This window comes from Dermochelys coriacea, chromosome 23 (assembly GCF_009764565.3).
Source record: "Dermochelys coriacea isolate rDerCor1 chromosome 23, rDerCor1.pri.v4, whole genome shotgun sequence".
Lineage (NCBI taxonomy): Eukaryota > Metazoa > Chordata > Testudines > Dermochelyidae > Dermochelys > Dermochelys coriacea.
In genome coordinates this window covers 11,636,236-11,648,787 of record NC_050090.1, presented here as the reverse complement: position 1 = coordinate 11,648,787, position 12,552 = coordinate 11,636,236, and the positions used below count along the sequence as shown (strand labels likewise).

Sequence of the window (12,552 nt, the reverse complement as noted above, 5' to 3'; positions counted from 1 at the left end):
CATCCAGGTTTGCCCGCTGTCTGGTTTTCACCAGGATCTCCTAGTCAAAAAGGGACCCTGGCAGCTCCGCTCAGGACCGCTGGCGGGGCCCTTAAAAGGCCAGCTGGCGGTGCAGCAGGGCTGGCGGGAAGTAGGCGGCATGGCCCTCCGGCTCCTAGGCGTAGGGGCGGCCCCAGGGGCTCCGTGCGCTGCTCCCGCCTGCAGGGGCCATGGGCGGGGAACCACGGCCAATGGGAGCGGAGGCGGCGGCGCCGAGCCCCTTGGCTGCCCCTAGGCCTGGGAGCTGGGGCCCGGGGGGACGTGGCCCCGCCTCCCGGGGGCTGCCTGGGGTCCGTGCCCCCCGGAGCCCTCCCCCTCCCCCAGCCCAGAGCCCCCTCGCGCACCCTGCACCCCCACCTCCTCCTGCACCCCAAGCAGCCCCGTGAAAGCGAGCGGGGGGGGAAGGGTGGGAGGGAGGGGGTGGGGGGGCGAGGCCTCGGGAAAGGGGCGGGGCCTCGGGAAGGGGGTGGGGCAAAGTGTCCGGTTTTTCAGCCATTAGAAAGCTGGAACCCTCCCCTCCCAGCCCCGCCCCCTGCCCACCCGCCATCTGCCCCCGGCCCCGCCCCCGTGTCTCTCCTGCTGGGGGCGGGGCCCTAGAGGGGGAGGGGAGGAGCTCGGGGGTGCCCCTCTAGCCCTCCTCTCTGTGGTCCGCCGCGCGGGGGGAGGGGGTGTCGCTCTGCCCTTCCTCTCGATGGTGACTTCCGGGCGAAGGTGGGGCGGGGACGCGCTCTCCGTGGTAAGGGCAGGGGCGGGCTCCGCCCACCACCCTCACTTGACGTCCCGCCCCTCACGTGTTCTGTGACGTCAGCGCGGCGAAGGCGGAAGTGAGAGGAGGAAACAGATTAACAGAGCGGCGGCGGGTGAGACCCTGGGGGGCTCTAGGGGTTGTGTCCGCCTCCCTCATTGCCGTGGGGCGGGCGGGGTCTGTGTAGCGCCTGGGGCTAGGGGTGCGGGGTGGGGCAGGTGGTGGGCGTGCGGGGCATGGTGGGGCGGGTTAGGGGGCAGGTGGTGGGCGTGCGGGGCATGGTGGGGCGGGTTGCGGGGCAGGTGGTGGGCGTGCGGGGCATGGTGGGGCGGGTTAGGGGGCAGGTGGTGGGTGCGGGGCATGGTGGGGCGGGTTGCGGGGCAGGTGGTGGGCGTGCGGGGCATGGTGGGGCGGGTTGCGGGGCAGGTGGTGGGCGTGCGGGGCATGGTGGGGGCGGGTTGCGGGGCAGGTGGTGGGCGTGCGGGGCAGGTGGGGCGGGTTAGGGGGCAGGTGGTGGGCGTGCGGGGCATGGTGGGGCGGGTTGCGGGGCAGGTGGTGGGCGTGCGGGGCATGGTGGGTCGGGTTAGGGGGCAGGTGGTGAGCGTGCGGGGCATGGTGGGGCGGGTTAGGGGGCAGGTGGTGGGCGTGCGGCGCATGGGGGGGCGGGTGGGGGGGCAGGTGGTGGGCGTGCGGGGCATGGTGGGGCGGGTTGCGGGGCAGGTGGGGCGTGCGGGGCATGGTGGGGCGGGTTAGGGGGCAGGTGGTGGGCGTGCGGGGCATGGTGGGGCGGGTTGCGGGGCAGGTGGTGGGCGTGCGGGGCATGGTGGGGCGGGTTGCGGGGCAGGTGGTGGGCGTGCGGGGCATGGTGGGGCGGGTTGCGGGGCAGGTGGTGGGCGTGCGGGGCAGGTGGGGCGGGTTAGGGGCAGGTGGTGGGCGTGCGGGGCATGGTGGGGCGGGTTGCGGGGCAGGGGGTGGGCGTGCGGGGCATGGTGGGTCGGGTTAGGGGGCAGGTGGTGAGCGTGCGGGGCATGGTGGGGCGGGTTAGGGGGCAGGTGGTGGGCGTGCGGCGCATGGTGGGGCGGGTTGCGGGGCAGTTGGTGGGCGGGCGGGGCATGGTTGGGCGGGTTGCGGGGCAGGTGGTGTGCGTGCGGGGCATGGTGGGGCGGGTTAGGGGGCAGGTGGTGGGGGTGGGGGGCATGGTGGGGCGGGTTAGGGGGCAGGTGGTGGGCGTGCGGGGCATGGTGGGGCGGGTTGCGGGGCAGGTGGTGGGCGTACGGGGCAGGTGGGGCGGGTTAGGGGGCAGGTGGTGGGCGTGCGGGGCATGGTGGGGCTGGTTGCGGGGCAGGTGGTGGGCGTGCGGGGCATGGTGGGGCGGGTTGCGGGGCAGGTGGTGGGCGGGCGGGGCTGGTGGGGGCGGGTTGCGGGGCAGGTGGTGGGCGTGCGGGGCAGGGGGGGGCGGGTTAGGGGGCAGGTGGTGGGCGTGCGGGGCATGGTGGGGCGGGTTGCGGGGCAGGTGGTGGGCGTGCGGGGCATGGTGGGTCGGGTTAGGGGGCAGGTGGTGAGCGTGCGGGGCAGGTGGGGGGGGTTAGGGGGCGGGGGGGGGGCGTGCGGCGCATGGTGGGGCGGGTTGCGGGGCAGGTGGTGGGCGTGCGGGGCATGGTGGGGCGGGTTGCGGGGCAGGTGGTGGGCGTGCGGGGCAGGTGGGGCGGGTTAGGGGGCAGGTGGTGGGCGTGCGGGGCAGGTGGGGCGGGTGTTGCGGGCAGGTGGTGGGCGTGGCGGGGCATGGTGGGGCGGGTTGAGGGGAGGTGGTGGCGTGCGGGGCAGGTGGGGGGGGGTGGGGGCAGGTGGTGGGCGTGCGGGGCATGGTGGGGAGGGGGGTTGCGGGGCAGGGGTGGGGGGTAGGGGCAGGTGGGGCGGGGTTAGGGGGCAGAAGGTGGTGGCGGTGCGGGGCATGGTGGGGTGGTTGCGGGGAAGGTGGTGGGAGGGCGGGGCATGGTGGGGCGGGTGCGGGGAAGGTGGTGGGCGGCGTGGGGCATGGTGGGGGGGTTGGGGAGTGGGGGGTGCGGGCAGGTGGGGCGGGTAGGGGGAGGTGGGCGTGCGGCATGGTGGGGCGGGTTTGGGGGGCAGGTGGGGGGCGTGCGGGGCATGGTGGGTCGGGTTAGGGGGCAGGTGGTGAGCGTGCGGGGCATGGTGGGGCGGTTAGGGGGCAGGTGGGTGGGAGTGCGGCAGGTGGTGGGGCGGGTTGCGGGGCAGGTGTGGGGCGTGCGGGGCATGGTGGGGGGGGGTTGCGGGGCAGGTGGTGGGCGTGCGGGGCAGGTGGGGCGGGTTAGGGGGCAGGTGGTGGGCGTGCGGGGCAGGGTGGGGCGGGTTGCGGGGCAGGGGGGGGGCGTGCGGGGCATGGTGGGGCGGGTTGCGGGGCAGGTGGTGGGCGTGCGGGGGAGGTGGGGCGGGTAGGGGCAGGTGGTGGGCGGGCGGGGCATGGTGGGGCGGGTTGCGGGGCAGGTGGTGGGCGTGCGGGGCATGGTGGGTCGGGTTAGGGGGCAGTGGGGGCAGTGCGGGCATGGTGGGGGGGGTTGGGGGCATGGTGGGTGAGGCGCGGTAGGTGGGGCAGGGTTTGGGGGGGTGCGGGGAAGGTGGTGGGGTGTTGGGGCATGGTGGGGCGGGTGCGCGGGCAGGTGGTGGGCGTGGGGATGGTGGGGCGGGTGCGGGGAAGGGGTGGGCGCTGTGCGGGGCAGGTGGGGCGGGTTAGGGGGCAGGTGGTGGGCAAGTGGCGGGGCAATGTGGGGGGGGTTTGCGGGGCAGGTGGTGGGAGTGCGGGGCATGGTGGGGCGGGTTGGGTTGGGGCAGGTGGGGGTGCGGGGCATGGTGGGGCGGGTTGCGGGGCAGGTGGTGGGCGTGCGGGGCAGGTGGGGCGGGGTGGGGGGCAGGGGGGGCGTGCGGGGCATGGTGGGGGGGGTTGCGGGGCAGGTGGTGGGCGTGCGGGGCATGGTGGGGGCGGGGGTGGGGGCAGGTGGGGGCGTGCGGGGCAGGTGGGGGGGTTTAGGGGGCAGGTGGTGGGAGTGGGGGCATGGTGGGGCGGGGTTGCGGGGCAGGTGGTGGGCGTGCGGGGCGGTGGGGCGGGTTGCGGGGCAGGTGGTGGGCGTGAGGGGCATGGTGGGGTGGTTGCGGGGAGGTGGGGGGCGTGCGGGGCATGGTGGGGCGGTTGAGGGGCAGGTGGTGGGCGTGCGGGGCATGGTGGGGGGGTTTGGGGGGCTGGTGGGGGGGGGGGGGGGCATGGTGGGGCGGGTTGCGGGGCAGGTGGTGGGCGTGCGGGGCAGGTGGGGCGGGTTAGGGGGCAGGTGGTGGGCGGGCGGGGCATGGTGGGGCGGGTTGCGGGGCAGGTGGTGGGTGCGGGGCATGGTGGGTCGGGTTAGGGGGCAGGTGGTGAGCGTGCGGGGCATGGTGGGGCGGGTTAGGGGGCAGGTGGTGGGCGTGCGGCGCATGGTGGGGCGGGTTGCGGGGCAGGTGGTGGGCGTGCGGGGCATGGTGGGGCGGCGTGCGGGGCAGGTGGTGGGCGTGCGGGGCATGGTGGGGCGGGTTGCTGGGCAGGTGGTGGGCGTGCGGGGCATGGTGGGGCGGGTTAGGGGGCAGGTGGTGGGCGTGCGGGGCATGGTGGGGCGGGTTGCGGGGCAGGTGGTGGGCGTACGGGGCAGGTGGGGCGGGTTAGGGGGCAGGTGGTGGGCGTGGGGGGCATGGTGGGGCTGGTTGCGGGGCAGGTGGTGGGCGTGCGGGGCATGGTGGGGCGGGTTGCGGGGCAGGTGGTGGGCGTGCGGGGCATGGTGGGGCGGGTTGGGGGGGCTGGTGGTGGGGGGGGGGGGCTGGGGGGGGGGGGTTAGGGGGCAGGTGGTGGCGTGCGGGGCTTGGTGGGGCGGGTTGGGGGGCAGGGGGTGGGCGTGCGGGGCATGGTGGGTCGGGTTCGGGGGCAGGTGGTGCGCGTGCGGGGCATGGTGGGGCTGGTTAGGGGCAGGTGGTGGGCGTGCGGTCGCATGGTGGGGCGGGTTGCGGGAGGTGGTGGGCGTGGGGGCATTGGGGGGGGGGGTTGCGGGGCAGGTGGTGGGGTGCGGGGCAGGTGGGGGGGTTGGGGGGCAGGTGGTGGGCGTCGGGGCATGGTGGGGCGGTTGGGGTTGCGGGCAGGTGGTGGGCGTGCGGGCATGGTGGGGCGGGGTGCGGGGCAGGTGGTGGGCGTGCGGGGCAGGGGGGGGGGTTGGGGGGCAGGTGGTGGGCGTGCGGGGCATGGTGGGGCGGGTTGCGGGGCAGGTGGTGGGGTGCGGGGCAGGGGGGGGGTTAGGGGGGGTGGTGGGCGTGCGGGGCATGGTGGGGCTGGTTGCGGGGCAGGTGGTGGGCGTGCGGGGCATGGTGGGGCGGGTTGCGGGGCATGGTGGGGCGGGTTGCGGGGCATGGTGGGGCGGGTTGCGGGGCAGGTGGTGGGTGTGCGGGGCATGGTGGGGCGGGTTGCGGGGCAGGTGGTGGGCGTGCGGGGCATGGTGGGGCGGGTTGCGGGGCAGGTGGTGGGCGTGCGGGGCATGGTGGGGCGGGTTGCGGGGCAGGTGGTGGGCGTGCGGGGCAGGTGGGGCGGGTTAGGGGGCAGGTGGTGGGCGTGCGGGGCATGGTGGGGCTGGTTGCGGGGGCAGGTGGTGGGCGTGCGGGGCATGGTGGGGCGGGTTGGGGCAGGTGGTGGGCGTGCGGGGCATGGTGGGGGGTGTTGGGGGGCAGGTGGTGGGCGTGCGGGGCATGTGGGGCGGGGTGCGGGGCAGGTGGTGGGCGTACGGGGCATGGTGGGGCGGGTTAGGGGCAGGTGGTGGGCGTGCGGGGCATGGTGGGGCTGGTTGCGGGGCAGGTGGTGGGCGTGCGGGGCATGGTGGGGCGGGTTGCGGGGCAGGTGGTGGGCGTGCGGGGCATGGTGGGGCGGGTTGCGGGGCAGGTGGTGGGCGTGTGGGGAAGGTGGGGCGGGTTAGGGGGCAGGTGGTGGGCGTGCGGGGCATGGTGGGGCAGGTTGCGGGGCAGGTGGTGGGCGTGCGGGGCATGGTGGGGCGGCGTGCGGGGCAGGTGGTGGGCGTGCGGGGCATGGTGGGGCGGGTTGCGGGGCAGGTGGTGGGCGTGCGGGGCATGGTGGGGCGGGTTGCGGGGCAGGTGGTGGGCGTGCGGGGCATGGTGGGGCGGGTTGCGGGGCAGGTGGGCGTGCGGGGCATGGTGGGGCGGGTTGCGGGGCAGGTGGTGGGCGTGCGGGGCATGGTGGGGGGGTTTGCGGGGCAGGTGGTGGGCGTGCGGGGCATGGTGGGGCGGGTTGCGGGGCAGGTGGTGGGCGTGCGGGGCATGGTGGGGCGGGTTGGGGGGCAGGTGGTGGGCGTGCGGGGCATGGTGGGGGGGGTGCGGGGCAGGTGGTGGGCGTGCGGGGCATGGTGGGGCGGGTTGCGGGGCAGGTGGTGGGCGTGCGGGGCATGGTGGGGCGGGTTAGGGGGCAGGTGGTGGGCGTGCGGGGCATGGTGGGGCGGGTTGCGGGGCAGGTGGTGGGCGTGCGGGGCATGGTGGGGCGGGTTGCGGGGCAGGTGGTGGGCGTGCGGGGCATGGTGGGGGGGGTTGGGGGGAGGTGGTGGGCGTGCGGGGCATGGTGGGGCGGGTTGCGGGGCAGGTGGTGGGCGTGCGGGGCATGGTGGGGCGGGTTAGGGGGCAGGTGGTGGGCGTACGGGACATGGTGGGGCGGGTTGCGGGGCAGGTGGTGGGCGTGCGGGGCGTGGTGGGCGTGCGGGGCATGGTGGGGCGGGTTGCGGGGCAGGTGGTGGGCGGGCGGGGCTGGGGGGGGGGGGTTGCGGGGCAGGTGGTGGGGGTGGGGCATGGTGGGGCGGGTTGCGGGGCAGGTGGTGGGCGTGCGGGGCATGGTGGGGCGGGTTGCGGGGCAGGTGGTGGGCGTGCGGGGCGTGGTAGGGCGGGTTGCGGGGCAGGTGGTGGGCGTGCGGGGCGTGGTGGGGCGGGTTGCGGGGCAGGTGGTGGGCGTGCGGGGCATGGTGGGGCGGGTTGCGGGGCAGGTGGTGGGCGTACGGGGCATGGTGGGGTGGGTTACGGGGTGGGGGTGCTGGTGGTAGGGAGAGGCTGGGTTCAGGGAGGAGTAGAGGGGCTGGGAGGAGAGCTCTGGGGGCCCAGCCGGGGCTGGGTGGATTAATCACTTCATGTGAAGCCTCTATAAAATCATTGATTTTAATCAGCTTTTCTCTTTGGGTGCCAGTTATTTTCCAATAAAGGGGCATTTCACCCCTCCCCCCATCTGTGGGATCACTAGACCCATTCACGCCTATCGATTTACAGCTAATAACAGAGTTTGGATACCGGAAGTGGGACATCTTTGTGCTACGTAGGAGGGTTCCTATAATTATATACGTTTAAGTAACTATGTAGCTTAATACTCTCAAATTCTTATGAATTAACTGGCCTTTTTCACTAAGTTAGCAAATAAGCAATTTGACATTTGCTATCCCTTAGAGAATTAACTGTTCACTGTGGTTTTGTGTCAAACTGCATTTGGATGGTAACTGTTTAACTGACAGCACAAAACTGTATATTTAAAATATACTTTTATTAACCAAACAACCCTAAATGTTTTAGATCCATAAACTTTTCATATCAGAACAGTTTTCATGTTTATAGCAAAATGATTTATTTTTAACCAGAGGGTTTAACTGTCCTCAGTGAATTAAATTGATTATTTCAAATCAGCCTGGGAGAAAATTTTCAGATGTGCCCAAATGAATGTGACTGAGGTTAAGTTCCTACTTACCTTTCTTGAAAATGAGAGTCTCCTAAATAGCAAGCTGCAAATATCTCCAATGGCTGGTGATGGGACACTACATGGGCAGGGAGTTACTATAACCAATTCTTTCCCAGGTGTCTGGCTGGTGGGTCTTGCCTATATACTCAGGGTCTAACTGATAGGCATATTTGGGGTCGGGAAGTAATTTCCCCCCGGGGCTGGATTGGCAGAGACCCTGGGGTTTTTTTGCCTTCCTCAGTGGCATGGGTCACTTGCAGAGTTAAACTAGTGTAAATGGTGAATTCTCTGGAACCTGAAGTCTCTAAATCACGATTTCAGGACTTCAGTAACTCAGGCAGAGGCTAGGGTATATTACAGGAGTGGGTAGGTGAGGTTCTGTGGCTTGCAATGGTTCCTTTTGACCTTGAAGTCTGAGTCTATAATTATTTTGGCTGAGCTACTGGGCTGTATTTATAAAACTTGACCTCAGGTGTTCAATATCTCTTTCCTCCACGTCCCCCACCCCCTAATTCTTTGTGTAGAAAAACCGCCTTGAATGCAGCGTTTTGGTTAAAGGCTCATGGATTCAGCATATTTACTTTATGTTTAAGCATTTGAAGAGATTATCATAAATTTAGGCTTTAACATACTTTGTATTAAATTATAATATGTTTTTCTTTTTAAAACAAAATCTGAATTAATTTGCAAAATAAAACAAATTCTGGTTTAAATTAAAAAAATAAATAAATCTGACTTCAGCAGAAATTGATTTTTATCCAGCCTGGCGTGGGGCTTTGGGGCCTTACCTTTGGGGCATTTGCTCCACTGTGGTGGGAGCAGGGGGTCTTGGGGGCATAGCCTTCCTAGGCCACCAGGGCTGTGCCCTCTCCTGCAGTGGCACTGGGCTCCATTCCCCTCTGGCAGCGTGTCCGGTCAGAGCAGTGCCTCAAACCCAGGCCTCACAGAGACATTTCCACACCACTAACCTCCCCCTCCTGTCTCTGTAGCTCGCTCTGTGTGCGTGCACCTGACTCCAGCATTTCCTGCCTCCTCCAGCTGCCACCCCCTGTAACGAGCCTGCTCTCTCCCTTGGGTGAGTACTGTGCTGGTTGGCTGGCCGGGGTTGGGAATAGCGTTTCCCCTTCTTTCTCAGGGGCAGCGCTGCCAGCAGCTGGGATCAGCTGTGGCCCCAAATCAATGGGGAGGGGTCTGTGCCCGGTTCGGCTCCTGCTGAGCAGGTTGTCCTGTCTGTGGAGGTGCGTGAATAGAGCATGGTGGGGGACGGTCTCCCTGGGATGGGGTCCAGGGGCTTCCCTCCCTCCAAAGGAACTGCCTGCTGCTGTGACACCTCTCCTTCCTTAGAGGGAGCCAGCCCCCTTCACTGTGCCTCCCCTGCCCGGAGTTGTGCCTTGCCTTGCGGGGTCACCAGGCAGGTCCCTATTGTGTGTGCAGCCTGGAGTTGGGTCTGACCCACTCTGGCGCCTCGCTCAGGACTGGGCTGGGCCTGACACCGATACTGGCACAGCAGTGCCGTGTGTGTGTCGGGACAGGCTGGGCTGCTGGTGGGAAGAGCACAGAGGTTGTGGGGGGTGGTGCACCCAGAGAAGTGCTGCGGGGAGAGGGGACAGACAGAGGGAGCCCCCTGTGCACCCAAGACAGCCCCCAGATACTTCTGCCTTGTTATCATAGCATGGCCTGGAGGGGGACAGCCTGGCCCAGCCAGCTTTGCGGGGAAGAGCCTGGTTCCAGAGAACCCAGCTCTGAGCCCACAAGGAGGTAGAGCTGCCCTGCCCCCTGGGGGGTGGGGTGGAGACTAGCCCTGACCAGCTGCCTGCCCCACTCACTGTCAGATCCAGAGCATTCGCTCCCCATCTCCCAGCCTGGGCTGACCAGGGCTCCCCTAGCTGTTCCCCTCCCTGCAAATTCTAGAGCTGCTGCTGTCCCCCACAGCCGCAGGCCGCCCCTTGTCCCGCTCAAGATGGACCTGCTGTTCGGGCGCCGGAAGACGCCGGAGGAGATGCTGCGGCAGAACCAGCGGGCCCTGAACCGGGCCATGCGGGATATGGACCGCGAGCGGCAGAAGCTGGAGACACAGGAGAAGAAGATCATCGCTGACATCAAGAAGATGGCAAAGCAGGGGCAGATGGTGAGCGAGGGGCAGGGCCAGGAGGAACGTCTCCAGCTTGAGCCCAACCTGTCCCCTCAGGATGGGGTGAAGTTCATGGGGGGCAGGGGTGTTTCCAGTTGTAACCCACCCACAGGGAGGACACAGTGAAGAGCCTGGGGAAGGAAGGGTACATGGGGGTGTTCCTTGCTGTAACCCATCCCCCCAGCAGGACGTGGTGAAGAGCAGGGGGGATGAGGGCTATGGGGGAGGTGGTGTCTCTGGCTGTAACCCATCCCCCCGGCAGGACGCGGTGAAGATCATGGCCAAGGACCTGGTGCGAACCCGGCGCTACGTCAAGAAATTCATCATGATGCGAGCGAACATTCAGGCCGTGTCACTCAAGATCCAGACCCTCAAGTCCAACAACTCCATGGCCCAGGCCATGAAGGGTGTCACTAAGGCCATGGCCACCATGAACAGACAGGTACGTGGGCTTCTGCCAGCCGGGCTGGGCAGGGGGGCAGGATTGCTGGCCATTGGGGGTGCTCCTGGCTACTCCAGCCTGGCCTCTCCCAGCAACGGGTACTGGGGGAGCAGGGCAGGATGCTGGCCATGGTAGGGGGGCTCCCGGCTACTTCAGTCTGGCCTCTCCCAGCAGGGGGCACTGTAGGGCCAGTCCACTCGATTTCCCCAAGGCAGTGACTGTATATTCCCCTTCCCCTCCAGCTGAAGCTGCCCCAGATCCAGAAGATCATGATGGAGTTTGAGAAGCAGTCAGAGATCATGGACATGAAGGAGGAGATGATGAATGACGCCATCGATGACGCCATGGGGGATGAGGATGATGAGGAGGAGAGGTGTGGGGGGCAGGGCTGGGGAGTCTGGCTGGCTCGGGTGGGGAATGGGCATGCGGTCTTTTCCCCCCTAGTGGCTGCCTGCTCCCATCCGGCCCCAGGATGGGGATTTGGCTGGCTTAGGGGGGTGGGGAATGGCACCCGGGGCCTTTCTCCTCTAGGGAGTGCTAGTTCTCATCTGGCCCTGGGGTTGGGGGGACTGGCTGGATCAGGGGGGTGGGGAATGGGACATGGGGCCTTTCCCCCTATGGGATGCAGGCTCCCATCTGGCCCCAGGGCCCATCAGCAGGACAGGTGACAGACTAAGCCCCCCAGAGGGGTTCTCTAGGCCGAGCAACACCCTTGGGGTGAGGATGAGCTCACGCAGCTGGTGCCCTCTCCAGGGATGCACTCAGCTCATTGTCCTGGCACCTTTCATGGAATCATAGAATATCAGGCTTGGAAGGGACTGCGGGAGGTCATCTAGTCCAACCCCCTGCTCAAAGCAGGACCAATCCCCAACTAAATTTCCCCAGGTGTGAGAGGACCTGAGCTGCTGCGTGTGTGGGGTGCTGGCTCCTCCTCTCCAGGCCAGTTATCTGGGGGCATGGCTCTTTCCTCTCTGGGTTTGGGGGGGTCCAGCCTGTGTCCCTGCTCTCATCTGTTCATCTCTGCCCCACAGCGATGCTGTCGTGTCCCAGGTGCTGGACGAGCTGGGCCTGACCCTGACGGATGAGCTCTCCAGTGAGTATCCCAGCAGCGGGGGATGGAGCAAAGGGGGCCCTGACAGGAGGCACTCACAGGGTGGGGGGGCTGGGAGCCAAGTCCCCCTGTGGTTGGGTCATGGGGCAGCACAGCTGCCGGGGGCACTGGGCAGTGCGCAGGAGGCCTTTGCTGCCTGACCCTGCCAGTGCCTGGGAGATGGGGGGCTGTGGAGTGCTTTGGGTAGGCAGACCTGTCCTCGATGGGGCCCTTGCTCAGTGGGGGCTGTGGGGTGCTCTGGGTGTCCTGAACCCCCTGTTCTCGCAGACCTGCCCTCAACCGGGGCCTCGCTCAGTGTGACGGCCGGGAAGAAGGCTGAGCCCTCCGCGGCGCTGGCGGATGCCGATGCCGACCTGGAAGAGCGGCTGAAGAACCTGCGCCGGGACTGAGGGGCTGGGGCTGCCCCCCTCCCTCCCCAGGCCGTGCTACCCTGGGCACCCCACCCATTGCTGGCCTCTGCTCTCAACAGCCCCAGGGCTGCGACTGCTGCCTCTGCCCTTCTCTGCGTGCTTCCCCCCCCCCCCCCGGCTAGCCACCTCTCTGCCTATGTGGGGGGACTAGGTGGTGGGGTGGAAGGTCCCTGCCAGTTTTGGGGAGCAAGTCCCCTACCCCAAAGTAATGGGGCGGGGGGTTTGGCTGTGGGGCTGCGGCAGCTGTCCCGGGGGTGGGGGAATCATTTCTGTGGGCTGGGGGGCTCTTAACTCTTTAGCTTCCAGCTCAAGTACACTACAAGGGGCGGGGGTTCTTTTCTGTAATGGCAATCAACCCCCAGGAGCTGCCAGCTCAGGCTGGATTCATCCCCCCATAGAGAGGGGGAGACTGGCTCTGGGGAGAAGCAGATCGGCAGATGCTGCACCAGCCTAGGTTGTGGTGTGGGGGGGGCCTGGGATTATAGGATGGGGGCAGCTGGGCACACCCACTAGAACCTGGATCTGGGGGGCACAGGTTGGGAGCCTCCCACCCCGGCACAGAGCTCTCCATCCTGTGCTCAGGGAGAGGGGGCTGCGCTGAGGCCCTCCTGCCTCCATCTGGCTGGCTGGCTGGGGGGGAGGGGCTATAATAAAGGCTGTAGATTTGTATCCATGGTGCCTGTTGGCTGATTCTTGCCCCATAGATTGGGGCGGGGGCTGACAGGGCAGAGCCCCACGCAATCTACTCTGCAGTGAGCTGAGGCCTGAGGGGGAGCTGTCCTATGTGGCTGCCTCCCCCTGTGTTGGAGCTGGAGAGGGGCCAGGGCGATCCCTCCCCACCTCCTCTGAGCACTCTGCCTCCCGCCCCCTTTGCT

General features: G+C 68.0%; 1 protein-coding gene across 1 annotated transcript; it reads left to right on the top strand.

Annotated features, from left to right (window-relative positions):
* The first annotated feature begins 735 nt into the window (after positions 1-735).
* On the top strand, positions 736-12,346 carry CHMP2A (charged multivesicular body protein 2A). The gene is made up of 7 exons (XM_038381190.2): positions 736-899; positions 8,573-8,658; positions 9,516-9,711; positions 9,977-10,156; positions 10,399-10,529; positions 11,188-11,249; positions 11,535-12,346. The coding sequence occupies exons 3-7, from the start codon at positions 9,544-9,546 to the stop codon at positions 11,654-11,656; spliced, it is 663 nt and encodes a 220-aa protein (XP_038237118.1). The 5' UTR covers positions 736-899; positions 8,573-8,658; positions 9,516-9,543; the 3' UTR covers positions 11,657-12,346.
* The last annotated feature ends 206 nt before the right edge of the window (positions 12,347-12,552 follow it).

Excerpts from the sequence above, each read along its gene's own strand:
- CHMP2A (XM_038381190.2), top strand. The coding sequence starts at position 9,544 with ATGGACCTGCTGTTCGGGCGCCGGAAGACGCCGGAGGAGATGCTGCGG. Across the intron at positions 9,712-9,976 it reads TGGCAAAGCAGGGGCAGATG|GACGCGGTGAAGATCATGGC; the intron begins GTGAGCGAGGGG and ends TCCCCCCGGCAG. Across the intron at positions 10,157-10,398 it reads TGGCCACCATGAACAGACAG|CTGAAGCTGCCCCAGATCCA; the intron begins GTACGTGGGCTT and ends CTTCCCCTCCAG.